The 26,196-nt window shown below is 46.0% G+C and overlaps 1 protein-coding gene across 4 annotated transcripts in view; it reads left to right on the top strand.

Moving 5' to 3' along the window:
- The window catches only part of AOAH (acyloxyacyl hydrolase), a 114,285-nt gene extending 90,307 nt beyond the window's left edge, over positions 1–23,978 (top strand). For 3 of the 4 annotated variants that reach the window (XM_039526634.1, XM_039526635.1, XM_039526633.1), the window contains exons 18-22: positions 2,107–2,165; positions 2,257–2,316; positions 4,079–4,175; positions 11,155–11,231; positions 23,384–23,977. In XM_039526634.1, the coding sequence (XP_039382568.1) occupies positions 2,107–2,165; positions 2,257–2,316; positions 4,079–4,175; positions 11,155–11,231; positions 23,384–23,512 (422 nt within the window). In that variant the 3' untranslated portion in view covers positions 23,513–23,977. Of the gene's footprint in view, positions 1–2,106; positions 2,166–2,256; positions 2,317–4,078; positions 4,176–11,154; positions 11,232–23,383 lie in introns of all 4 variants that reach the window. The other variant, XM_039526636.1, reaches the window with a different exon arrangement.
- Positions 23,979–26,196: the final 2,218 nt, after the last annotated feature.

Raw genomic sequence — 26,196 nt, 5'->3', positions numbered from 1 at the left:
CATGACCACGGGAAGCTCTTTGGGGCCTGTATTTTTGTTCTATGTTTGTACAGTGCCTAGCACAGTAGGGTCCTGGGCCATGACTGGGACTCCTACACACTGTGGTAATATTACTATTACTACTACTACTAATAATAATAATAATTGCATGCCCTGTTTATTGGCTTAATATTATGCCAAGCAAAGAAGGGGAGCATTGCCATGAAGGGCTGCACATGTATGGGCCAGTGGGGAACCCCCTGGAATTCACAATTCTTTGTATGTGCAGACAAGTTATGTTGCTTGGGATGTGCTTTTTGGGGTTCACCCAAGAATACCCCCAAATACACACCTACCCAAAGTTAATAAGAAATGTAAAGGTTTTGTACAAACAGGGGCGGCTCTAGGTATTTTGCCGCCCCCAGCACAGCAGGCAGGCTGCCTTCGGCGGCTTGCCTGTGGGAGGTCCCTGGTCCCGCGGATTTGGCAGCACGCCTGCGGGAGGTCCGCTGAAGCCACGGGACCAGCGGACCCTCCGCAGGCAAGCTGCCGAAGGCAGTCTGCCTGCCGCCCTCACGGCGACTGGCAGAGTGCCCTCCTGTGGCTTGGCGCCCCAGGCACGCGCTTGGCATGCTGGTGCCTGGAGCCGCCCCTGTGTACAAAGAGAGAGAGTGAGACCGCAAAACTGTTTAGCATACGCTCCTCCAATGCCTGTGTAAGGAACTGTGTATGCACCCAATCAGTCATCCAGGGATCAAATCTGGGACTATTTGCACCACAGGCTTACGGCACACATGCCACCCCATCACTAGATCTAAAGGAGTAATTGCCTTAGCTCTGAGTATAAGTGGAAGCCAGTTGTAGTCACTGGGTCCAGTCAATAGCAGAAGAGGTGATCATACTACTAAACCAGTGTAATATACCTGCAACTGATTTTGACAATCTATGGGTATTAGAGCTCTTCAAAGCATCTATGATTTATCTCTCTACTGAGTTCATCTTGTTAACTATTGGCAATGTCATTACAGCCTGAGAAGGTTGCCCTATATAGCATGTGCTACTCTAACCTTTAAAAGAACATATTTTTCTACCCCACCTCAGAGTGAACAATCTCCTTTTCTATTCCATTTTGCCAGTATCCTAATATGCTTTCTTAAAGGGGGTACTTTAAAAAAAAATTAATGCTCTCCCTTTAAGACAGAGGTGCCTGTAACATTTATCTTTTTTTTACTAACGTGAATGTGTTGCTTTGCCAAATGCATATTGATCCCAAAGGTGTTTCCTTGTAGCAGAGAGCTGATCGTCAGGTGTCAGGTTTAGCATTTTGGTATCAGTTTAATTAGTGAGTGACTACCAGAGAAGTAAGCAGACAAAAAAAGCCTACAGTTCACAGAGCAAGCAGGGCCATTGTGTGACATGATGAATGTCAGAGGAAGTCTGCCTGGCGTTTAAGTTAGTGTTTGAATTCGCTCACCCACGCAGAGGTATACATTTCCTTCTATGACAGGCAAATTATTTCTACCTTTTAAAGATAACCTTTCTACGGTAAACGTGAAAACAGTGCGTACCCAGTTGCCTTCAATCTTACTTTTGGGTTTGAAATGGCTACATTTGTTTGGAGAGCGAAAGAAGCGGTAATGAATAAAGCATCAGTCATTCACCCTGGAGATTTGAACAGGCTATTATCTGACTAAGCTTGCATGGAGGTTGAATTGCCTGTGGAAGGAGGGGGAGGTGTAGGTATGTGGGAGAACAAAAACAGTTCCTGAACAATGCGGCTGAGATAACTAGCACTATGGAAAGTTTATGCTGCTACTGCTGTCACTGTATCTGGGGCAAAATCCTGGGTCTTGCAGGATATGAGTAACTCTCGTTGACTTTAGTGGGAATTACTTGAATCCTGAAAGTGGAAAATAAGCTTCTATTCCCCTTACCAATGTTAAAGTAGTTCTACTGAGTGGGATTATATATGCAAGTAAAGTGAGCAGGATTTGATGCCTGATCTACAAACTTTCAGTTCCTCTTAGCCTACATGGTACAAAGATTTGGTAACCGGGTACGGTAGTGGGTTTCAAACAAGAAACATTGGACTTAAAATATGAAAAGCTAACCACTTTTTTTTTTCAGGTCAGCTAAATAAAGATATCACATATGAACAAATGTATTCATTCCTAAGTTGTCTTCAGGTAAATTTTCCTCTTCAAGTTTTCCTCTTTAAATATCTCTTTTTTTCCTGTCTTATCTATCACTGAAACAGTATTTTGTTTGATCACACAGATCAGTCCCTGCAGTGGGTGGATGTCTTCAAACGAAACCCTCCGGAACCTCACCTCAGAGGTATGTCTAAAGAAGACAGTTTAATAATCTCTTTGGTCTTCCCCTTTTAAAGGGGGTGTTTTTGGATTGTCCTCCTGGTTTTCTTTGAAGATAGGTCCCAACTGAAAGATGTCAGTATTTTTATTTTCATAGAGATGGAGGCAAGCCCAGAAAATGCATATCTGAATTTCAAACACCTCTGAAGTTCAGGGCTCTTCAAGTCTGGGATCTGGGGTTAAATTATGGAATTCAGATTTGGATTCTAGTTCTGATTATGCCCCAGACTTATTCACATGAGACATGATTTACCATTGCACTATGACACAAATATACATATTGTAACCTCTTGTTCTTTAAGAAGAGAGCTTATTTAATAAAAAGAAAAAATGCCTGCTCGGAATCCATGTGAGTGAACGGGGCAAAGAGAACAAGTAATTGTGACTACAAAATCCAACCACATTTATTTCAGTGGGAGCAGGAGCAGGACCTAAAGGGCCAAAGTGTAAGGTCTTTACTCAGGCAAATCCCACTGACTTAAGTGCCAATTTATCTGAGCAAGGAGTGCCTGAAAACTGGATTTGGCCCAAAGTACCTTAATGGGCAGGGCTACACAATGTTGCCAATGCAGGTTTCTCTATAAACTATCCTAGAAACCTGACCCTACAACTGGCAAATGAATCATCTGAGGGCCACAAAATGTTAGCCACTTACTTTCTCTAAATGTACAAATATATTTGAGGTTCTCTCCCCTGCAGTCACGCAAAAAAAATCAGTGGCTTGTCCAGACTGGCAGCTGTGGGTGTATTTGTGATAACATTTCTATTCACTAGACAATAATTATGGCCCCAATTTTGCAAAGACTTACACACATGCTTACCTTTATGTGCTGTGAGTAGTACCATTGACCATCAATGCATGTAGTTAAGAATATGTAGAAGTCTTGGCAGAATCAGATGCCTTTTTATAAGACAATACAAACTCTCAATACATATCTGTTGTCCAGGAACTATTCATGTGTCTGCAGGTCAACATGCTGAGCTCTTGTCTGAAAATAACTTTGTACATTCTTACCTAAACTGTGCACATTAAATGATGAGATTCTGATCTCCATTATGGTGATCAAAATCACATTGGAGATACATGAGTTAGTTGGAGTCCACTCAAGTCCATGGAGTTACTCTGGATTTACTCTGCAGTAAGGGAGATCAGAATCTGGCCAAGGATATGGCATGTAGAGACTGCACCAGCAGCATGGGAATGGGCAATGTACAGGGAAGGAGAGAACTTTGCCTATATAAGGAATTTCAATTCTCTGCAAACTGTAGGAGGGATGGAAAGGACCTCCAAAATGAGGGTTCTAAGCCATGGTCTACACTACAGAGTTAGTTCAACGTAAGGCAGCTTCTGTCGGCCTATGTCAATGGACACACTATTGCCTTGCTCCCGCCAACGTAAGTGCCCTACTACACTGACATCATAACTCCACCTCCACGAGAGGCGTAGGGCTTATGTTGATGTAGTTAGGGTGACACAGTATTCATGTAGACACTGAATTACTTACATCGGCTGTTGGCTGTCATTCTTGTCAATTTCACAGCTCCAAAATTAACAAGGAAGCTCAGGGCTGGTGGTGGACTCCACCTAGACTCCCATCCCAGCTCCCCGCTCAGGAAGCTGAGAAGCCCGGATGGCTGCTCCCCACACATTGGTTACAAAAGCTGAACCCAAGTGAAGTGGTGTCGATGGCAGTGAAAATCTCATTAATTCCTTGGTTTTTTTCCAGAGAGCTCTACAGCTTTCCAATGTCCTGAAAGAAATAGCGAGATCTGAGATGTTTGCCAATTTTGATATTTTCTACATGGATTTTCCACTGGGGAAAAGTAAGTTGCATTTTGTACTATTTAACAAGCATTTAGATAAGAACGGGACAAACAGCTTTAATATGCGTCTTATTTTTAGTGCGGTACAGTGAAAATAGCAGCACAGTCATTCAACCAACATGGACCTAGTGATAGGGCTGAAGGTCACGTGAGGAGATTCTTCTTAGTTCCTCATCTCAGTTCCACTGTCTCTGTGTGATGTGTGTGTTGCAGGGGTATAAAATATGGGGGCATTATGAAACTCTCAGAGGAACCTGAGAGGTCCCTCACAGGGGAAATAGCATTCAGCCTGCAGCATTCTAAACAGCTAGAATTGCACTTAGAGTAAGCAGCGCTTTTCATCCAAACATCTCAAAGTGATTTACATACAATAATAAATTAAGCCTTACAACACATCTGTGAGGTACAGCAGGCAAACAGAGGCTACTAACCATTAACTGGGTGATGAGAGAGCATTCTCTGCGAGGATCCCTCAGTCCAGGAGCAGGCTTCTACCCCAGATCTGAAGTATTCCAAGTCTATTGACCTGCAGGCCATGCTGCAGGACACATCTATTTATGCAGGCTGCCACAGAGAGGTATCAAACGTGTGGAGGAGAGGGAAGTTTGGTTTTCTACAAGTGATCAAATTTTGTTATGTATGGCATTTGCATCTCAACCCTTGGATAGATGCCCATTTTTCATTTTTGTACATATCTAATAGTAATAACAGAGGTTCTTCAAGCTGAGTCTCTGCCTATGTGTTTTAATAATGAAGAAACTAAGGCTCAGAGAAAGTAAGCATTTACCCAAGCTCCCAAAAGCTGTTGGAGGCCTGGACATAAATACAGGATGGAGGGAGGGAAGGAGGCATTCCTCTTCTGCTGGGATCAGGGAGAACTCGAGGGGAGCACTAGGGTGACCAGACAACAAGTGTGAAAAACTGGGATGGGGTGGGGGGTAATAGGAGCCTATATAAGAAAAAGACCTAAAAATCGGGATTGTCCCTATAAAATCAGGACATCTGGTCACCCTGGGAGCACCAGAGGGGCAAGAGGGGCAGCAGCAGCGACAGGCATGTGTACAATTAGCTGCTTGTCCCCCTCAACTTTAAGGCCAAGATTCCTCCAGTGATTAGAGGTACTGTAAGGCTGGCAAGGAAACTGAAGTTTTCCAGCTTTCCAATCCTCTGCCCTCTCCACTGACTTTCCTTCTCAGTTTAATATTTCTTCTCTATTGTGGTTACATATTGTAGAAATAGCATTTCTGTTTTAAAAATATCCTGCTGTAATGCTTTATTAAAAACCTACACAATCATTTTTAACAAAAAAAAAAAAAACCTCCATGGAGTTGGCTGCTGGGCCAGATGATTCTAATAAAAGAATATTGCTGTTTATACTGTGGTACAGCAGATTTTCTAGATTGGAGTTTATCATTGTCTCTGTACGCCTGAGATTGCACAGATGGCCATCATGAATTATAAAATATTATATTGCTTGACAGGCTTTTCATTGCATTCTCTGGGATGAACAACTCAACAAAATTGTCTTTTTCAACCAGCTTTCTTCTCCTAAATAACACCGACTATACTCTCCAAAGTAAAGTGTTTTAACAAAAAGAACAGGAGTACTTGCGGCACCTTAGAGACTAACAAATTTATTTCAGCATAAGCTTTCGTGGGCTACAGCCCACTTCATCGGATGCATAGAATGGAACACACAGACAGAAGATATTTATACATACAGAGAACATGAAAAGGTGGAAGTATGCATACCAACTGGAAGAGTCCAATCAATTGAGATGAGCTATCATCAGCAGGAGAAAAAAAACCTTTGAAGTGATAATTGAGATGACCCATCACTTCAAAGGTTTTTTGATGTGGGTTGCGGTCTAAGTGCTGCCTCCATAAGGAGCTGCTTTAGGCGGAAGTCCCACTCCTTTTTGGTCCTGGGGCAAAACCCTTTAAAAATCCTGCACTTGTCCGCTTGGTGAGCTTCCACCAGACACTTTAAGCAAGCGTCGTGGGGGTTGCCCATTGGCATTGGCTTCTTGCAGGGTTTGAATCCTTGGGACTTAGGCATACCCCGAATCCCCAAGGGGGAATGAAGTCGGGACAGAGGGGAAACTCCCCACTCCCAACAGCTGTAACAACAGAAAGCCACTTAAACTGAATTTAACTAGACTAGAAATAATTGTAAACTACACTAAACTGAAAGGCGAGGGAAAAACGAGGAGAGCTTACTAAGCAAGTCACTGCAGTTCCAACGACCGTCACTGGCAGTAAGAAGGAACTGAGGACATGCCAGGTTGGCAGGGTCATATATTGAGTGCCATGGAGGCACCACTCCAGCAGGCTACAAGGCCGACACAATGGGTGCTGCTAGGGGAAAAACTTTCCAACAACTGTGCACGTGGCACGCACACACCTAATAGGAATGGATATGAACAATCACTCAAAGAAGTTAAATTACTCACTGTGTAATTTATTTGGTTTAATGAAAAGAAGGATTACAACAAAATGAACTGTACTTTATAATACTACATCAAATAAACTAGGTAAACAAAATCAGCCACAACACATACCAATTTTATCTTGGAAATACATTTTACAAAGTGTTCTACACCCTATACGTGTACATAGTAATATTGGCTTCCACTTGGTAAAACTGTCAATTCCCGAGTTCTCTTAAGCAGCCTGCTTCATAACAGTGATGGGCACTGACCTACTTTTTACTTTCACTGAAGTGGGTGCATATCCCTCCTAGAATCTCGAGACATTCAATATTTAACAATGGTTGTATTTTATAATTTAAAATTTGTGTTGAGAACAGTCTATAACTACATAGATGGTAGGGGGGAGGGATAGCTCAGTGGTTTGAGCATTGGCCTACTAAAACCAGGGTGGTGAGTTCAATCCTTGAGGAGGCCACTTAGGGATCTGGGGCAAAAATTGGTCCTGCTAGTGAAGGCAGGGGGCTGGACTCAATAACCTTTCAAGGTCCCTTCCAATTCTAGGAGATTGGCACATCTCCAATTATTATTACTTGTAATGCCCAGCATTGCTTGCTCAGGATGAAATTTGGGTGCTATTGGTTTTTTCCATATTTTAATCCCCACAGTGCTACTTAAGTGGGCATGCAAGTTGAGATGTTAACTTTGGCTGAAGAATTTATTAATCTAATGCAGAGAACCATATAATTTTTTTAAATGCGCATATAAATTGGCGCTAGCTCTTAGAAAGGCAATAGACACCCACAGACCAGATGTCTGCGTTCATCGAGCCTTTGGGTATACTCAGACAAGGCCTAGTCCATGACAGTTTTTAAAGTGAAATACATTGGACCAAATTCAGCCCTGTTGTAAATGGGTTCAAACTGTCACTGTTTCTTGATTAAGAACAGTATTATGTCTACAAAGTAAAACAAACCACACAAATCCTAACCTACTAAGTAGTGTGATTGAGCCAAATTCAGGCACAAAACTATGTGGTTAACAAAATGAGTCCCAGTGTTGTTGATGATGTGTTAGTATTGTGACAATGTGTGGGCATGTCTACACGGCAATCACAGGGTATGGTTGCAGAACACATAGATAGACCCACGCTAACTTTAATCAAACTAGTGCTGGCCCAGGAGCAGTGAAGCCGTGGCAGAGAGCACTTCCGCACAGGCTATACAACCCTGGGTAATGACTCACGTGGCTACCCTGTGCGGAAGTGCATGCTGCCACAGCTTCGTTGCCCCATTACTCAAGGTAGCTGGATTTAGTCTAGCGCGGGTGTGTCTAGATGAGCTACAGTCACACCTGAGCACTGCCAGGTAGTCATACCCTCAGGCCCCTTTCTCAGTCCCGGGCCACCAGTCTGAGCCATGAGGCAAGAACTGGGACTCAGGATCCAATTTTGGGTCAGAAGCCAGAGGATTTGAAACAATGGGATGCCCCTCTGTGACTGCGGAGCCAGGATACCAGGGCATCTGTGGCTCAGGGGCTGTGCACGGGTTGTGAAATAGACAGACAGTGAAATACAATTTCCAGCCAGTATTGTCACTGTGGCTTTTCTGGTAGGGACAACTATCAGTCAGAAATTGGTCTACAAGCTTATTTAAAGTAGGAGTAGAAAAAAAAGTGAAGTGAAAATTATTAAGGGCTGGATCATCCTGTGGGGAGAGGCCAGACAAAATTGCTAGGAAACTCCGTGGGACGAAATTCACTGAGCTTCTCAGCTTCACAGGTCCTGGGAGTTTATGGAAGGAGCCCTGCAGGTCTGGACACACATTAACGGCATTTGTCTGTGATGCCTTAGGTGCCCTAGGTGAAACTTCCACCTTGTGCCCCCCCCCTTGCACATCGGTTCATTGGGGGGCAAATCCCAACGAGCCTTTATAGACCCCAGGGGCCAGCCATGCCCAGGGGCTGCTCCCCAGACCAGGTTTCCCCCCTCCCTCCTCCTGAACTCCCCTGGAGGGTGCACAGCCGCCCCCCGTGAGCCCACCCCACCCAGGCGGTCCCTGCCCCGAGTCCACTCCCTGGCTTTGCCGGGCTTGGGCCGCTGCAGCAGCTCGGCAGGGAGGAGCCGCCTTCCGGAGGCACCGGAAAGCCAGAGCATCCCGCTTGCGGCAGCAGTGAGCCCCAGCCATGGAGGAGCCGGTGCAGTGCAGGGGGGCAGGAGCCCTGCACAGGCAGCAGCACTAATAGTGGGGAGCAGCTGCGCCCCCGCCCCTCTCCTGCCCAGGCTGCGGCCTGCCACCCCCCTTCCAGGGGCTCTTGCAGGCTGCAGTGGATGTATGCAGGTGCCAGCACCCATGCACCCCGCAGCTCCCCCCTCACCTAGGGTTACCATATTTCAACAATCAGAAAAGAGGGGAGAGCCCTGCCCTAGCCCCTCCCCCTTTCACTCCCTCCCACTTCCCACCCCGATTGCCCTGGTCAGAACCCCCAACCCTCCTCTTCCCCCGCTCCTTGTCTCCTGACTGACCCTCCTGGGACTCCTGCCCCTAACTGCCCTCCAGAACCCCACTCCCTACCTAAGCCTCCCTGCTCCTTGTCCCCTGACTGCCCCCTCCTGAGACCCCCCGCCACTCTAACTGCCCCCCTAGGATCCTACCTCCTACCTGTCCCCTGACTGCCCCAACCCTTATCCACACCCCCACCCCCAGACAGACCACCCGGCGACTCCCACACCCCATCCAACCACTCCCTGCCCCCTGACAGGATCCCTCCTGACCCACCCAACTCTCCCTCTGCGCCTTGCCCCTGCTCCCCCTGCTCCTCACTGCACCCCGGGACTCCCCTTACCATGCCCATGCCAGTCAGACGCTGGCTCCACTTGGAGGCAGAGGGACGGGAGGAGCTGCAGGAGGGGTGGCGTCTCACACTTCCGGGAGCCGCAGAACCCGAGCACGGTGAGGGTGGAGCCGGGGGGCGCACATGCCCGGGCTGTGGCCTGGTGTGCCTAGTGTGCCCTCCCCCCCTGCAGTGGATCCATGAGGGCGGTGGTCCCCGTGCGCCCCCCCAGTTCCCCTCTCGCTGCACTCGGGCTCTGCGGCTCCCAGGAGTGTGAGCTGCCACCACCACCCCTCCCGCAGCAGGCTCAGGGTCCCGCGCCCTGCGGCTCACACTCCTGGGAGCCGCAGAACCCGAGCGCAGTGATGGAGGAACCAGGGGGCGCACCTGCCGCCGGTCTGAGGTCCCGGCCGCTGGCCCCGCTCAGCTTCCTGCCGGCCTGGGGTTCCGTTCACTCAGCTGGCTGCGGGCCGAGTGGGGCCGGCGGCCAGGACCCCGGCAGGCAGCCGTGTGCCAGGCAAAATCGCCTCGAGTGCCAAAGGTGGCATGCGTGCCGTAGGTTGCCAACCCCTGCTTTAGATCAAGTGCCCTGGATTAAAGTATATAGACTTGAGGTATGTCTGAGTAATACTGTATTGCTGCTGCATCCCAGATCCCTTATGAAAATGCAGTGTGTATCTCATGAGCAAATTTGTTTAAATAATATAATCGCCTAATTTAAGAAAGACTTTGAGCGCCATGATTATTTTTTTTTTTTTTTGGTGTAATGTATAAGGAAGATCCAGAATGAATGATGTGTTACAAATAAGCAATATTTTTTTTAAATCTATCTGTTTTGAATCACTTATTCTTTGTCTGTTTAAATCAATATTGTGGGTCTGAGTCTACAGATAAATCAGTGTTTGAAAAATCCGAATCGGGCCCTGGGTGCAACAGCAGTGATTCTAGGGCAGATTGTTTAGCCGAAATACTGTTTTCAAAAGGAGATGGAGGAAGAGAGCATGTTCTCTCATGATGGAATATGTACATAACAACATTAAGAATTCTCAATCCATCATTATAAAATAAATTATTGAATTAGGAGTCGGCTAAGGCTGTTTGAACTGGTCCGATGCATGCTTGCCATTCAACCCTTTTCAAGAAAGGAAGCTTTTTATTCCTTCCATGACTCTGGGGCTTACTGAACAGCATCATTTGCCTTGAATGCAATGCTTATATAATTCAGAAAGGTTATTTGTCAGAGTTGAAAAGGGCCACTCACAAGAAAAGTAACTGAAAATGACATTCTGTTCCTAAAGACATCACCCTAACTGTCTACTGGTACAATCTCTTTTTCCAAGCAGAAGTGTTTTTATTTCTGGCTTTGCTGAAGATGCTACTGAAATGTAAAATGAGGGAGTATTATATCATTGTTTAATATCTCATAGTGTCACTCACTGCAGCAACATTCTTAGTTGGAAGGCAAAGTTAATTGTTTTACAATCATTTATGTTCAAAGAACTTCCCCGTATAAATACACTGGATAAAAAAATAAAGGCTTAAATACTACCCTACGGAAAGGGGATTGAATGCGGTATTGGCTCTGGCACTATTTCATAAATTAGCATAATCTTTATGCACAGCAGTTGTCTGCTAAAAATACTCTCTCTGATGTGGCATGAAGGGGATGTGATGTGTGTGTGTGTGTGTTTAATCCTTTGTGATTATGTGATTTACAGTTGTTGATGAGTGGCACAAACTAGGAGGAGAAAGCTGGCAGCTGATAGAACCTGCTGATGGATTCCACCCTAGTCAGGTAAAAAAGAATGTGGGAAAAGAGGGGCGAAGTTGTTTAGGTTTTCAAAGACTCATGCTTCAAACTCCCTGTAACCACAAGTTCAAATCTCAGGAGGAGCTGTCAGCCCTTCAACCTTCTAAAATGAGTACATTTGTGTTCCCTTCTGTTTGGAGGACAGATTACAAACAGAGGTTGGTTCTGCTCTGCATTAAAGATACGTGTGTCCTTGGCCAAAGTTTCCCTGCTTTCCTATGTTGTTCAGAGTGCCATGTGCCTGCATGATGCCCTTTAGCCCCCGAAAAGTTCCATTTCAGTTGTATGCTGTAGTTGGAAACCTTCACTGTCAATTTGCTGCTTTCCTTCATTTGTTCATCTGTATGTTGTTCATTGAGGCCCTGATCCTGCAAAGACTCGGTCTGCATACACAGCAGCTGGGAGGTGTAGAACTAGCACACTAAAAATGTGTATGGCACCACAGGCAGAGGCTCAAATTAGCCACCTGAGTACTGCTGGGTACATACTCCAGCACCTAGCCTGAGCCATCGCCCATGCTACCATGGCCACTGATATTTTAGTGCACTAGCTCAAGCACAGCTCATGGGTGTATGTCTACCCAAGCTAGGAATTACACCTCCCAGCTACAGTGAAGACATATCCTTACACGTGTGCTTCATTAATACACACATGCTTAAAGTTAAGCACGTGCATGAGTTTTTGCAGGATCAGGCCCTAGTATGTTAAGCTACTCAATTAGGGCCAATTTGCACTCCACTGCCATATGGATGCACAATGTGGAGCAGGCACAAAAAGCCTTCCACCTCATTTCGTGTTTGACATCCAGGGAGCTGGCCACATGGAATTGTGTTATTCCATATCTGTGAAGTGCTCCGAGAGAATGTAGTCTGGCATTTTAAAAAAATGATTTATAGCAACTTTCTCTTTGCTGGTTTCTTGGCTTTCAAAAATCCACAAGAAGTAAAATATCAGCAAATATTTGCAGCATTGCCCCCGAGTAGGGCTAGCTGCCACAGTGCACAAACGCTTCCAGTGCTGCAGCTGCAACAGGCCATGGCAGATCTCCCAGCAGTCACTGCCTGGCATGAATATTAACTGTTAGCAGCCATCTCCTCTGGTGTGAGTGAATAGTTCTGAACTGCCATTTGTCAGTGGCAAGACTCCTGTTCTGTGCAGTGGCCTTAGGGACCTTCCCTGTATGGGGCCAAGTTCTGTGGTCTTTACTTAGTTTATATTTGATCCAAATACCTCATGTCTCTATAGCAGGGGTGGGCAAACTTTTTGGCCTGAGGGCCACATCGGGGTTCCAAAACTGTATGGAGGGCCGGGTAGGGAAGGCTGTGCCTCCCCAAACAGCCTGGCCCCTGCCCCCTATCCACCGCCTCCCACTTCCCGCCCCTTGACTGCCCACCTCAGAACTCCTGATCCATCCAACCCCCACCCCGCTCCTTGTCTCCAGACTGCCCTGACCCCTATCCACACCCCCACCCCCTGACTGCTCCCCAGAACCCCTTTCCCCTTATCCAACCCCCGCCCTGCTCCCCATCCTCTTACCATGCCGCTCAGAGCACCAGGACTGGCAGCCACGCCACCGAGCCGGAGCCAGCCATGCCAACACACAGTCTAGAGCACCAGGGAAGGCTGATGGCTCTCACATCTGTGCTGCCCAACAGGAGCTCGCAGCCCCGCTGCCTGAGCCCTGGCGGCATGGCGAGCTGAGGCTGCGGGGGGAGGGGGACAGCAGGGGAGAGTCCAGGGGCTAGGCTGCCCAGCCGGGAGCTCAAGGACCAGACAGGAGGGTCCCACTGGCTGCAGTTTGCCCACCCCTGCTCTATAGAAATTTGCTTCAATAAGGACCAACTGCCAGATTTTTAAAGGCATTTAGGTGCCTATCTCCCATGGCTTTGAATGGGAGTTAGGCACCTACTAGGAGTATTGCCTAGCTACCTTTAAAAATCTGGCCCCAGGTGCAAACTGAGTAAAGGCCTCTGGATTCGTCCCATAGGTTTTGTAAAGGGATTTGGGACCCTTAAGGATGAAAGGCTATATAGATATAAAATATTATTGTGATTATTTTATTAGACGGAATTAGGTGAAATCAAGCCATATTCCCAAGGTCTTAATGTCATCATAAAGGGCTGGTTAGTATCCAGAGGGATTGTTTTGAACAGTACTTTTGTCATGTGGCTCTGCTGGCTAATTACACTGTGGGCTACCACAAAGGGAGATTCAAAAACTGAACTTTGTAGGTCAGCTTATCCATTAAAGCCCAGTACATGACTCAGGTCAGGAGTGGCTCATGCTGGAGTTATTGCCTTAGTGCATTTTAGCAGTTGTCACAGGCTGGTAGAGTTTCCCATGTTTTTAAAGCTTAGCTCATCTCAAATAGTGGAGCAAAAGGTTATATACTTGGCTATAATTACAAGACATAAAAATGCACAGAACAGGTGAAAAGTTTATTGGGCTTCACATTAAAAATGGAATCAGCCTAGCAATCTTTGTGTCATTTAGTTTTGTGCTGAAACTTTCTTATAGGTGAGGTGTGCAAGACAGCAGTAAAAACAGTGGCTGCTATTAATCATCACATACTTTAGAGATGGATTTACAGGTTTAGAAACATTTGCACTCCTTCCTATATTAGAAACGCATGCCCTTGAACTACAGGCAGATCAGCTATTGGAATGTCTGACCTATCCTCCAGACAGGTTGTGGCAGCATGTCGAATTTTGGTCACTACCTGAAGGTTATTTTCCACGGCAGTGTTTCTGGGTCAGATAAAGTTGACTTGACACTATGGCAAAGCCACTGCTAGGAGTATGGCTTTCAAGGGCATTACTGCCTACTGTGGTGGCCCTGGTTAATCAGAGAATATATGTGAGGTACCCTACAGGGGGTAGGGGATTTGAACACCAGTCCATCCTAGTTGTAATACAGCCCAATATTCTCAAATGTTGCTGTTGGCCATGCAGTGAGGGCTGTGAGAGTGTTAAAGTCATATTAGGTATCACAGGCCTCAGCTATTTTTTATAACCGTAATAGACAGCTGAGGCAATAGACAAGCATCTTTCTTTCCAAGTTAAACCAGACTCCTGCTAGAAGTGAGTCTCCTTTGCAGCAGACATTCTTGCTTGGCTAACAGTACAAATAGCTAGTCACGTAAAAGTACCATCTCAGATCCTACTGTAGTGGGAAAGCTTGGAATGGCCTCAGTTTTCACTACAGGACTTTTTGAATGAAACATTTGCAAAGCTTGGTGAACTATTTGAGGTTAATAGACCTGTTGTTTTTTAGTTGGCAACAGCACTGAAATAACAAATTACAGTCCAAATCCTTGGATCTGATTGAGCTGTGCAAAGAGCAGAACCTGGGGCTTCAGGGCAGAGCAAAGGTGATATTACATCACCTTTATGCCTTCTTAGCCTGAGGCTCAGCAGAGGCTGCACCAATGTACAGCTAACTTCAATGGCCGCCAAAGGGCCAATAGTAGCATCCACGGATTGCATCAGTGCTCCAGAGAGGCCCCTTTTCTCCTGCCCACACTCCGTATGCTGTGGGGGAAGGCAGATGACACAGAGTGAGCTACAGCAGCTGCATACCATCAGGTGATTTTCATCTGCAAGGGGAGTTGTCAGCTGGCCACTTTGGGGACAGCAGTAAATCTGCTTTGTGCCACTGGGATGTTAGAAAGTAGATATTAATGGGGACCAGGATCTGGCCATGTGAGTTTAGACTTCTGTTTGGATTATTTCTCTCACCTCTACCATTAGCCTTTTGCAGTTCTTAAAGTCTAGTGCTCCTGCTGTTAGCGTGATGAGGAGGCGCTGGCAGTGATGGAGATTCCACAACCTCCATAGGCAACTTATTCCAGTGCTTAACCACTCTGACAGTTAGGAAGTTTTTCCTAATGTCCAACCTAAACCTCCCTTGCTGCAATTTAAGCCCATTGCTTCTTGTCCTATCCTCAGAGGTTAAGAAAAACAATTTTTTTTCCTCCTCCTTGTAGCAATCTTTTACATACTTGAAAACTGTTATGTCTCCTTTCAGTCTTCTCTTCTCTAAACTAAACAAACCCAGTTTTTTCAATCTTCCCTCATAGGTCATGTTTTCTAGATCTTTAATCATTTTTGTTGCTCTTCTCTGGACTTTCTCCAATTTGTCCACATCTTTTCTGAAATGTAGCTCCCAGAACTGGACACTATACTCCAGTTGAAGCCTAATCAGAGCAGAATAGAGCAGAATTACTTCTCATGTCTTGATTACAACACTCCTGCTAATACATCCCATAATGACGTTCGCTTTTTTTGCAACAGTGTTACACTGTTGACTCATATTTAGGTTGTGGTCCACTACGACCCTCAGATCCCTTTCCGCAGTTCTCCTTCCTCGGCAGTCATTTCCCATTTTGTATGCGTGCAACTGATTGTTCCTTCCTTAGTGGAGTACTTTGCATTTGTCCTTATTGAATTTCATCCTAGTTACTTCAGACCATTTCTCCAGTTTGTCCAGATCATTTTGCATTTTAATCCTATCCTCCAAAGCACTTGCAACCCCTCCCAGCTTGATATTGTCCGCAAACATCATAAGTGTACTCTGAAAGCCATTATCTAAATTAATGATGAAGATATTGAACAAAACCAGACCCAGAACTGATCCCTACAGGACTCCACTTGTTATGCTCTTCCAGCATGACTGTGAACTGATGCTAACTACTCTCTGGGAATGGTTTTCCAACCAGTTTTGCACCCACCTTATAGTAGCTCGAGCTAGGTTGCATTTCCCTAATTTGTTTATGAGAAGGTCATGCGAGACAGTACCAGAAGCTTTACTAAAGTTAAGATATACCATGTCTACCACTTCCCCCCATCCACAAGGCTTGTTATTCTGTCAATCAGGTTGATTTGACACTATTTGTTTTTGACAAATCCATGCAGATTGTTACTTATCACCTTATTATCTTCTAGATCAGTGGTCCCCAACCTTTTCGTCTGGCGGGCGCCAGATAAAGGACTGTGGCGGCGGTCGAGCATCCGCCAAAATGCCGCCAAATTTTGGCAGCATTTCGGTGGCAATGCCTCTTGATGACGCCGCTTGTTGGCAGCAAGCGGTGTCATCGAGAGGCGTCGCTGCCGAAATACCGCTGAATTTCGGCAGCATTTCGGTGGATGCTCGACTGCCGGCCAGGACGCGGGTGCATTTAGATGCCCCCACGGGCGCCATGGCATCCGCGGGCACTGCGTTGGGGACCACTGTTCTAGATGTTTGCAAATTGCTTGCTTAATTATTTGCTCCATTATCTTTCTGGGTACAGCAGTTAAGCTGACTAATCTGTAATTTCCTGGGTTGTCCTTATTTCCCTTTTTATAGCTGCACACTATATTTGCCCCTTTCCAGTCTTCTGGAATCTCTCCTGTCTTCCATGACTTCTCAAAGATAATCACTAATGGCTCGGATATTTCCTCAGTCAGCTCCTTGAGTATTCTAGGATGCATTTCATCATGCCTGGGTGACTTGAAGACATCTAATTTGTCCAAGTAATTTTTAACTTGTTCTTTCCCTATTTTAGTGTCTTCTGATCCTACCTCATTTTTACTGGCATTCACTACGTTAGATGTCCAATCACCCTCAACCTTCTTGGTGAAAACCAAAAGAAATCATTAAGCACCTCTGCCATTTCCACATTTTCTGTTATTCTGCCCCCAACATACACACATCATTGGGTAATAGGCCTAGCCTGTCCTTGGTCTTCCTCTTGCTTCTAATGTATTTGTAGAATGTTTGCTTGTTACCTTTTATGTCGCTGCTAGTTTGAACTTGTTTTGTCCCTACATACGTGTGTTATTTGTTTATATTAATCCTTTGTAATTTGACCTAGTTTCCAGCTTTTGTAGAATGGACCTAGGGGTCACAGTGGGGTTACAGAGAAACTAGATATGAATCGACAGTGTGCCCTTGTGGCCAAGAAGGCTATACGGCATTTTGGGCTGTATAAGTAGGGGCATTGCCAGCAGATCGAGAGATGTGATCATTGCCCTCTATTCGACATTGGTGAGACCTCAGCTGGAGTACTGTGTCCAGTTCTGTGCCCCTCACTACAAGAAGGATGTGGAAAAATTGTAAAGAGTCCAGTGGAGGGCAACAAAAATGATTAGGGGGCTGGAGCACATGACTTATGAGGGAACTGGGATTGTTTAGTCTGAAGAAGAGAAGAATGAGGGGGGATTTGATAGCTGCTTTCAACTACTTGAAAGGGGGTTCCAAAGAGGATGGCTCTAGACTGTTCTCAGTAATAGCAGATGACAGAACAAGAAGTAATGGTTTCAAGTTGCAGTGGGGTAGGTTTAGGTTGGATAGTAGGAAAACCTTTTTCACTAGGAGGGTGGTGAAGCACTGGAATGGGTTACCTAGGGAGGTGGTGGAATCTCCTTCCTTAGAGGTTTTTTTGGTCAGGCTTGACAAAGCCGTAGCTGCAATGATTTAGTTGGGGATTAGTCCTGCTTTGAGTAGGGGTTGGACTAGCTGACCTCCTGAGGTCCCTTCTAACTCTGATATTCTATGATTCTATGATTTTTAGGTCACTGAAGATCTCATGGCCTAACCTTGTAGGTGTCTAAACCCCCTAGGTGCCTACATTTCTGCTGGTGAAGTCCCCTAAATATCAGCCAATGGGCATGAGTGAAGCCTCCTAAGCTATGATAGTACCAAGCAGCTCACTGCTTAACTCATGCCTAAGCTCCAGTGGCTCCCTCTAACTAGACATTCTCCCACCTCTCATACCTGCACAGCCCAGTCTGGTAGATGTGCTCCAGGGCCACCCAATGCAAAGGAAAAAGAGGACATCGATCAGAAATAGCGCTCCCAATACTGTATGTCCTTATAATCATCATCTTTTAAACATGCCTGGCTTGCTCCCCTTCAGCACTGGTGTAGCTCATGTGTCTTCTTAGACAATAAGTGCTTTGGAGCCAGAATCCTGTCTTCGTACAGCACCTAGCACAAATCAGCTGTTTAGGAAAAAGCATTCCAACCAGCTCTAACGCTAAGTCTGAAGCAGAGCTGTGGAGGCGGGGAGAAGTCACCCAGATTTCTTAGCTCTCGATTCTGTGTGATAGCCACACGGTCATCCTTCTCCCGCCAACCCATCCTTTCCCATAAACAACCTGGGCCTGATTTTCAAATGTAGGCACTTTAGGCCTCAATCCTGAAAACAGTTATGCATGTGATTAGCACAGGCAGTGGGTAGCTACAGCTACTGTCACACACCCTTCACCCTCCTGCATCTGAGCCACTCCACCCGTCGTGTACACTGCCCAGCTTGGCAGATAAAGTACCACCTCCAGTGCTGAGCTGGCTGAGTCCCCAGTAGCAGGATGATCTGGGACAATCCCCAGACCCTGGTAGCAGGAAGTGAGATGAGCCTCCGGAACCCAGGTGACAATGGCGATTCCATCCCTCCCCAGCACCTCCAAGCAGAACCGTAATCTCTTGCACTGCTCAAGGACCCCTTGGACAGTGCAAACATTAATAAGTTCATCACTTCTTCATAGGAAAGTTGACATGCACCAGCCTTTGTAATTTGAGCTGAGATTCCCCTAGCACTTCAACCAAAAACAAACAGGTTTTAGGTAAAATGTAAAACAGATTTATTAATTACAGAAAGATAGATTTAACTGAGTATAAGTAACAGGCATAGAGATTAGAGTTGGTTACCTAGGAAATAAAAAAATTCTTAGACTAAGCAAGATTTGAACCAAACTGTCTCTCATCCTAACAGCTGGTACAAGCAAGTTACAGTGCCTCAATACATCCTTCCAGCCTGCGCCCAATCTCCCTAAGTCAGTCTTTGCCTTCCAGACGATCTTCCAGATGTTGAGATGGGGGGAGGAGAGGAGGGGAGAGAGAGGCCAAGTGATGATGTCACTACCACTCTTCTTCCAGCGGCTAAAAAGAGCCCTACTGTGGCATGGGTTAGTCTGCCCACCCCCATGAAGTATGTGCCTTCTCTCAGAAGTCTCAGGGATAGAGTCTTCTTGATGGGCCATTAACAATGTCTGTGCCCTCCTTTGTTGCAGCCGAAAGGCTGGCTGTCGGCATTTCCCAAACTCGCAGCATATTTCAATAGCACTTATAGCAATACTTCCTAACGTCACATACAATGATAGCCTGTTGGATTGCATGTACTATTAAGGTTCAGCAGATCAAGCCTTTTAAAATGATACCTCACAAGACATGTGTTGTACCAAACATAGCATAATCAGATCATATTGGTGACTATGCGGGTTCCAGGGTGCTACTTTGAGGTACAGAGAGTTACACCCTGAAAGGGCCTAAGTGCCACTTTGAACCAAGTGTGGCAATGCACACCCTAATTCAAGTGCCCAAGGTTTTGATTTGGGATCCACCTATTATGTAAAGGCTTTATACGAGTGATTAAGTTGCTAATATATTTTCCAAATGTTTAAGTGGGAGCTCTAGAGAGAGTGAGATTGTGAGACGCACTCAGCTGGGGCCTAGCTCTGCTCCTAGTGCAGTGGGCACAGAGTCAGGCCAAGGTTAACTGGTTTTTGAAAGCCTCAACCTTAATGTTGTCCCATAATTCATTCCTTCAGGGAAGATACAGCAGATTGTATTTATACTGTAATTTTTTTTTAGAGAGGAGGTTTTGGGTTTTTTTTTAAACAGACAGTAAATACAATTTTCCTTCAAGCTCCTAGAATCCTCTTTTACTACAGAAATCCCACTACGAGTTATTGCAAGGCCTATGTAGCTTTAAGGGCAATACTTGTTTTAAAAGCAGCTGATTACTTTGTACATATGACACAACCATGCATTTCAACAAGCTTCTATAAAAACAAAACCGTTATTTGGGTCATGCCCCTACAAAAAAAAAAAAAATCTAAGCCCTGAGTCACAATCAGAACCTGTATGAGATGCTCTAGAGGATGCCTAATGATTATGCACAGGCAGGAAAACACAGCTTTAGGGTGATTAGAGTCCCCTTAAGTCATGACAAAATGCATTTGTACTAGAAAGCCAAAGCTGCAATGACATGTGGACAAGTTATGTAATTAAAATTAAAGGGAAATGTACCCTGCCCCAGCTCAGAGCAGCTCGACAACAAAAATGAAATAAGCATGCAGGGCCAGCTCCCCACTGGTGTAAATTGGCATAGCCCCCATTGAAATCAGTGTACTTTTCTAAAAAAAAACAGAGTCATGGTCTGCAAAAAGTTAGTAGCAGGTCACTGCAGTTGTAGATTCCTGCCTGACATCTGACCCTGCTGGGTCTCTGCTCATCTGGCAGGTACATGGTAGCACATGCTAAATACAGTTGGTCTTTTTACCCATTTAGATACAGATGACTGTCCACAAACCCCTGTAGAACTGGTGAGGGTGTTGGCTTTGCAGAAAGCCAAGAATGACCCAGTGCTGGAGATTCTCATCACCAAAGTGGCCTTTTTGGTCAGAGTTGAAGCTCATTGCTACAACGATGTCAGATCCGTTGTGTGCCGCATCTTGGCCACTCACCAGACTGCAGTGAGGGGACTTACACACCCGATCCCACAAAGTCCACTCACTACCATGAGTTCCCTAGGCACACTCGTGAGGTGTAGATCTTCTCTCTGACATACCCTGCTGGGAGCTTAGACCACAAGGCCCACTGCCCAATCTCTGACACCAGTTTCCAGTCCTCAGACTACTACCCCCGGTGACAGCTCAAACACAGCCTCACCCAAAACTCCACCTGACGTTGTGAACCTTCTGGTTTTACCTGCTCCAGGGGCATGGGATAAGGTAGAATCCTGTGCAAAGTCTCTATGTGGCATATGTTTAACACAATGGTTTGCAAACTTCTGTACTGGTGCCCCCCCTTTCACATAACAAGCCTCTGAGTGTGAGCCCCCACTTAAATATAAGAAAGTGTTTTTAATGTACATCATTATAAATGCTGAAGGCAAAGCGGGGCTCAGGGTGGAGGCTGACAGCTCGCAACCCTCAACCTCCAGCTTTAATACATTATTGCTCTCCCTTTAATAGCGCAAGACCCCAACATTCACACAAAAATAACCTACCCTCATTGCCCTGTCTCAGTTTCCTCACCACCCCAAACCATTCAGGAGTCAGGGCTGCCCTCATTTGTGTTCTAAATAACTGAGCCTTCTTTTCCCAGCTTGTCTCCTTTGATCTCATCTGCTCCATCGCCTTCTCCAGCCCAAACTTCCCATGGCTCTTTAGGTGACTCAAGGAGCAGCCTTGACAGGTGATCACAAACCACTAGCAGAGACCAAGTGTCCTTTCCCCTGATAAATCAGTGTCCTCAGTGGGAGCCAAACTGTTGCCCAGGATGGTGGATGTAGAACAGAGAACCAGCCTGGGTTCGTGACCCTCTGTTGTCAGCCCTTGTACCTCTTTGAATTTCAGTCCACCGCGGAGGTGAAGAGGCAACAGTGAAGGCAACTAGCCTCTGCAGTTAAAATGAAGTTTGCAGCTTGGTAAAAACATGTAGACAGCGTTCAGTTTCACACAGAATTCATAAATTGTACAGATTCCCCCAGTCACTAGGCAAAGCAACATAGAGACACGCATGCTAGCCTCCGTTCTGTGAAGAAATGGACTTCAGTCTTCTGGGCCATCATTGAAAGTACCTTTCACACATACAGAATTTAAAAAAAAAAAATCCTTCGGAGATTTTTGTTTTAAAGAGTTGGGATTTTGAGCATATTCTGAAACATCTGTGGTGGACAAGCAATTTGGTCCCATCATCTCACCATCATCTTTAATGCAATGGCTCTGTTAGTCCTATTTTAGTCTTGTAATTATAATCAATGCAACAGTGAGTCTTCTGAGATGAAAGTAAAGCAACCCTATAATCAAAATGAAGAGGTAGAAGTGTAGCTCAGAAATTACAGTTAAAAAAAAGCATTAACTTTTGTTACAGAAGATTCAGACCGAGATAGAGCTGTTTTGAAGTAGTTTTTTGTTGGTTTTTTTTGCACTGAAGTTTACTGTTTATCAACCACCCTCTTGCCCTTCTACAGTGTTTAAGAAGCCACTGTGGGAAGACAGTAGCTCTGCTAATGATGGGACTAATTAAGATTATGTAACCAATCAATGCTGTCTTCGTGCAAAAGGGACTGGCTATCAACCAGCACCACTTGTGAACTAGCACTTGCAGGTTTGATTTGAACCTAGAACTAATGGGTCTCATTTTCAGAGGGGCTGAGTCCCTGCACGTCCCATTAACTTTGATGAGAGCAAGAGGGATTTGCAAAAGCACCTGACAGATTCAGGCACATGAAGTTCTTTGACTTTCAACAGATTTTTTGCTTTAAATCCTGGAGGTGCTTTTGAAAAGCTCCTCTGAAAGTGTTCACTACCCCGTTTGTTGGTTTGCTTGCTTGAAATAGCAGCTCATTAAGAAGGCAGCAGCCCTACGAGGCTGTAGACTGCAATAGAAGATGCTGCCTTGAATGCAGCGGAGTGGACTACATGACCTACTGAGGTCCCTTCCAGTCCTACACGTCTGTGATTCTCTGCTTGAGATTTACAGCCAGTTTATCCATTTTTTCCTACCTTATAATAATCTGAAAGCACATCTGAAAATGAATTTTAAGTAGCTGCTGCATAGAGCTATCTACATGTACAAGCAGCCCAGATTACTTTCCTTCCCTGATGAGCGGCCTGAACAAAACAGTTTCATTCAAGTGCTTGTTTAATCTAAGCTTAGAAAAACCTGCAAAAAGAAAGGCTACCAGCTAAACATGCTGCCAGCTTGCTTCCAATTACAAGGACCAATCACTTTCCTCAGGTCAATTGCATCTTAGATCTCATATCAGGAACAAATACTTCCATCCAGCTCCTTGCTCTGCCTAGGAGTTGGACTGAATGACCCTGCCCCAGCAGTACCATCTCTTCTGTTCTACTCCAGGTTTGCTTTACTTCCTCACAAAAAGAAAAATATTGCACCTGCTCACTGTCTAAGTGGAACTGAGACGCAGGTGTAAGGAAAGCCCATCAAAGTGAATGCTCTTGGGGGCAGGGACTGTCTTTTTGTTCTGTTTGTACAGCACCTTGCACAATGAAATACTGCTCCATGCTCTATGGTAATACAAATAAAACCAATAAGAAACTGACCATATTTGTGTAAACTGTTTGCAGATTACTTCAGCCCTGGGGGCACGTGTTATCTGGCAGAAGGCACTAAGCGAATGGCCCCATATGCTTGGAAAGGAGAATCCCTTCAATAAACAGATTGAAGATGTTTTCAAAGATCAAGGGGGACACTGAGTTCAGCATTGCCTGAGCCATGCAGCACTGTTTATTCTTACTAATGTCTTCCAGGCTGCAAAGAAAAGAAACAAAGCCAGCCTCTTTTGGCCAGTGCAGCACTATAAAGAGCCAGTACCTGTATAGATGATGTAAAAGCCTTCTTTCCAAAAAGCGCTGTATCTCATCTGCAAAGCCACACATGTGAGTAACTTAGGCTTTAGCTTTGGTTATGTCTAGAGAGCCACGAAAATAAATCAACCACCTCGATTTGCAAATCCACAACAGGGCTTTCTCTGCCTCTAGTAAATTGAAGAAGCCTACCTCAGATTTCTTTGGTGATCTCCCTGTGGATGACTTCAACGAGTTTTGTTTGATCGGCTTAAACCTTCGATGTTGCTATAAATTGTATGTAATGGTTGGTGTGGCTGTGTCAGTCTATTATTAAAACTGCTATTTGCTTATTAAAAATGTGCCATGGATGACTAGGAAACAGAATTTTGGATTTGCCTGGCAGCACTAAGGCAATCTGATTGGGCAGAGGTGTTTCCCCTGCCCCCATTGATAGTAAGTAGGGTCCAGCATGACAACCCTTTATGCATTTGGAAAAAAGATACTACTTTTTAAGTGTTTAAGTATATTATTTACACTGTTTGTGAGTTGTCATTGGCAGTCAAAGTCACACAAAAATACTGGGGCCAGCCTGCAGCCTTTACTCACATAAGCTAAGAACTCAGGTTAGGACTCTCTATATAAAGTGATGGAGGATTGGATCCATTGGTAGCAGTGACATCACTGCTAGTTGCCATCTCCTGGCTTTTTAAACAAAAGCCGTTACAAAGTTAGACTTTGCATAAAACAGCCCTAATGAAGAAGAGTTCATGCCCATTATTCCATTCTTTATACCAATCTACACATGAGCAGTGCTAGCCAGTAGGAAAAAATCTGTTAAACAAGCATAACTATGTCCATATCATTTAGTGAAAGAGTTAAAGAATACAGCCTGTGTTCAGATTGTAAACTCTCTGGGGCAGGGACTGTCTTTTTGCTCTGTTTTGTTCAGTGCTTAGCACAATGGGGTCCTAGTTCGTAACTGAAGATCCCAGATGCTACCGCAATACAAATAGTAGGCAATATGGCCTAAGCCTGCAAGCTTCTGAGTGCCCTTAACTCATATTGAAGTCAGTGTGAGGTGAGGCTGCTCAGTACTCAGGGGCGGCTCTAGGAATTGCGCCGCCCCAAGCAGGGCGGCAGGCCACGGGGGGTGCTCTGGCGGTCGCCGGTCCCGCGGCTCCGGTGGACCTCCTGCAGGCGTGCCTGCGGATGCTCCACTGAAGCCGCGGGACCAGCGGACCCTCCGCAGTCATGCCTGCGGGAAGTCCACCAGAGCTGCCTGCTGCCCTCCCGCGGCATGCTGCCTCAAGCACGCGCTTGGCCCGCTGGGGTCTGGAGCCGGCCCTGTCAGTACTGCAGGTAAGCTGGGGGTGAGTTGTAACTACTGTGCCTGCTGCTATTAACTGAGCTGTCAAGGCACAAAGCCCAAATTGGCTGTGGGTTCTATACTTAGATTTCACCAAACCAAGTATCTAGCGTAAACTCCTCAGACACTAAACAGCCTAATGCAGGAGTCACAGACAGGCCCTTATCTAGCTTATCACCTAGGCAAGCCTGTCTTTATGATGGATGGTCCCTTACAGCAAAAATCACCACAATATTACTTCCAGTCCCAAAGGACCAGTTATTTACCCCAGGTCAATTGCATCTTAAAACAGTCGTAGCCAATCCTTGAAAAAACTAGCTAAAGAGTTATTGGCTAGAAGGAAATAGTTGTTTACAAGGTTAAACATCTACTAGTGATTCGCAACCTATTTACCAGTGTGGGCCGCAGGTTGAAACCTGCACCAGACACACTGGCCCGCCCAGCCCTGCACTGCCAGCGTGCCCCTCTCTCTCAGGGGCAGGCCTGCACCTTCGCTGCTGGCAGGAAAGCTCCAGCAGGACTGCATGCATTGGTGGATTAGCTGACAGGGCCCATGCCCAGGGGTCCTGGAAAAATGTGTGCCCTAACCCACTCCCCGGCAGCAGTGCTGGGGGAAGCCCAGCACCCAAACTACAGCCCTAGGACTGGACGAGCTGTCTCACTCCCGCTGCAGCCCCGGGGCCATGGCAGGGGGGTGGAAACGGAGCTTCTCTGGTCTCAGGGCTGCAGGAGGGGGCAGAAAGGTGCAAACAGATGGGAGGGGTGGAACAGGTCAGGACAGTGAGCGGAACAGAGGCAGGGGCCACAGGAGAAGGGGCAGAGTGAGTGGAACCATGGACAGGGCTGTCGGCAGAAGGGGTGAGGAGCCCCCTCCCTCCCCACTTGCTGTGGCCCAGGGCCCCACAAAACCTTAATCTGCCTCTGGCTGCATGGTGCTGGCTCCCTCCCGCCCACCAGACCAGAGTGGGAAACACAATTTTTTGAGCACACAGCTGGGCCCCAGCAGTGTGCTAATTGGGCCGCATGTGGCCCACAGGCCGAATACCACTGACAAACACAAATGCGTTAGCTTTAGGTTTCTAAAGCTAATAGAAGCTTCTCAAATAAGCAATCATGGGTATAATAGGCGGGAGGAGGCTAAGCCTCCCCACCAGGATGCAGCACACCTCCCTTTAGCCCCACCCACACTCCATTCCCCAAAGCCCTGCTTTTCCCACATTTCACC

The sequence above is a fragment of the Mauremys reevesii genome, linkage group 2 (assembly GCF_016161935.1).
Source record: "Mauremys reevesii isolate NIE-2019 linkage group 2, ASM1616193v1, whole genome shotgun sequence".
In the NCBI taxonomy this organism is placed as follows: Eukaryota; Metazoa; Chordata; order Testudines; family Geoemydidae; genus Mauremys; species Mauremys reevesii.
The sequence above is the reverse complement of the archived record's forward strand: the minus strand, read 5'-3'. Positions and strand labels throughout refer to the sequence as shown.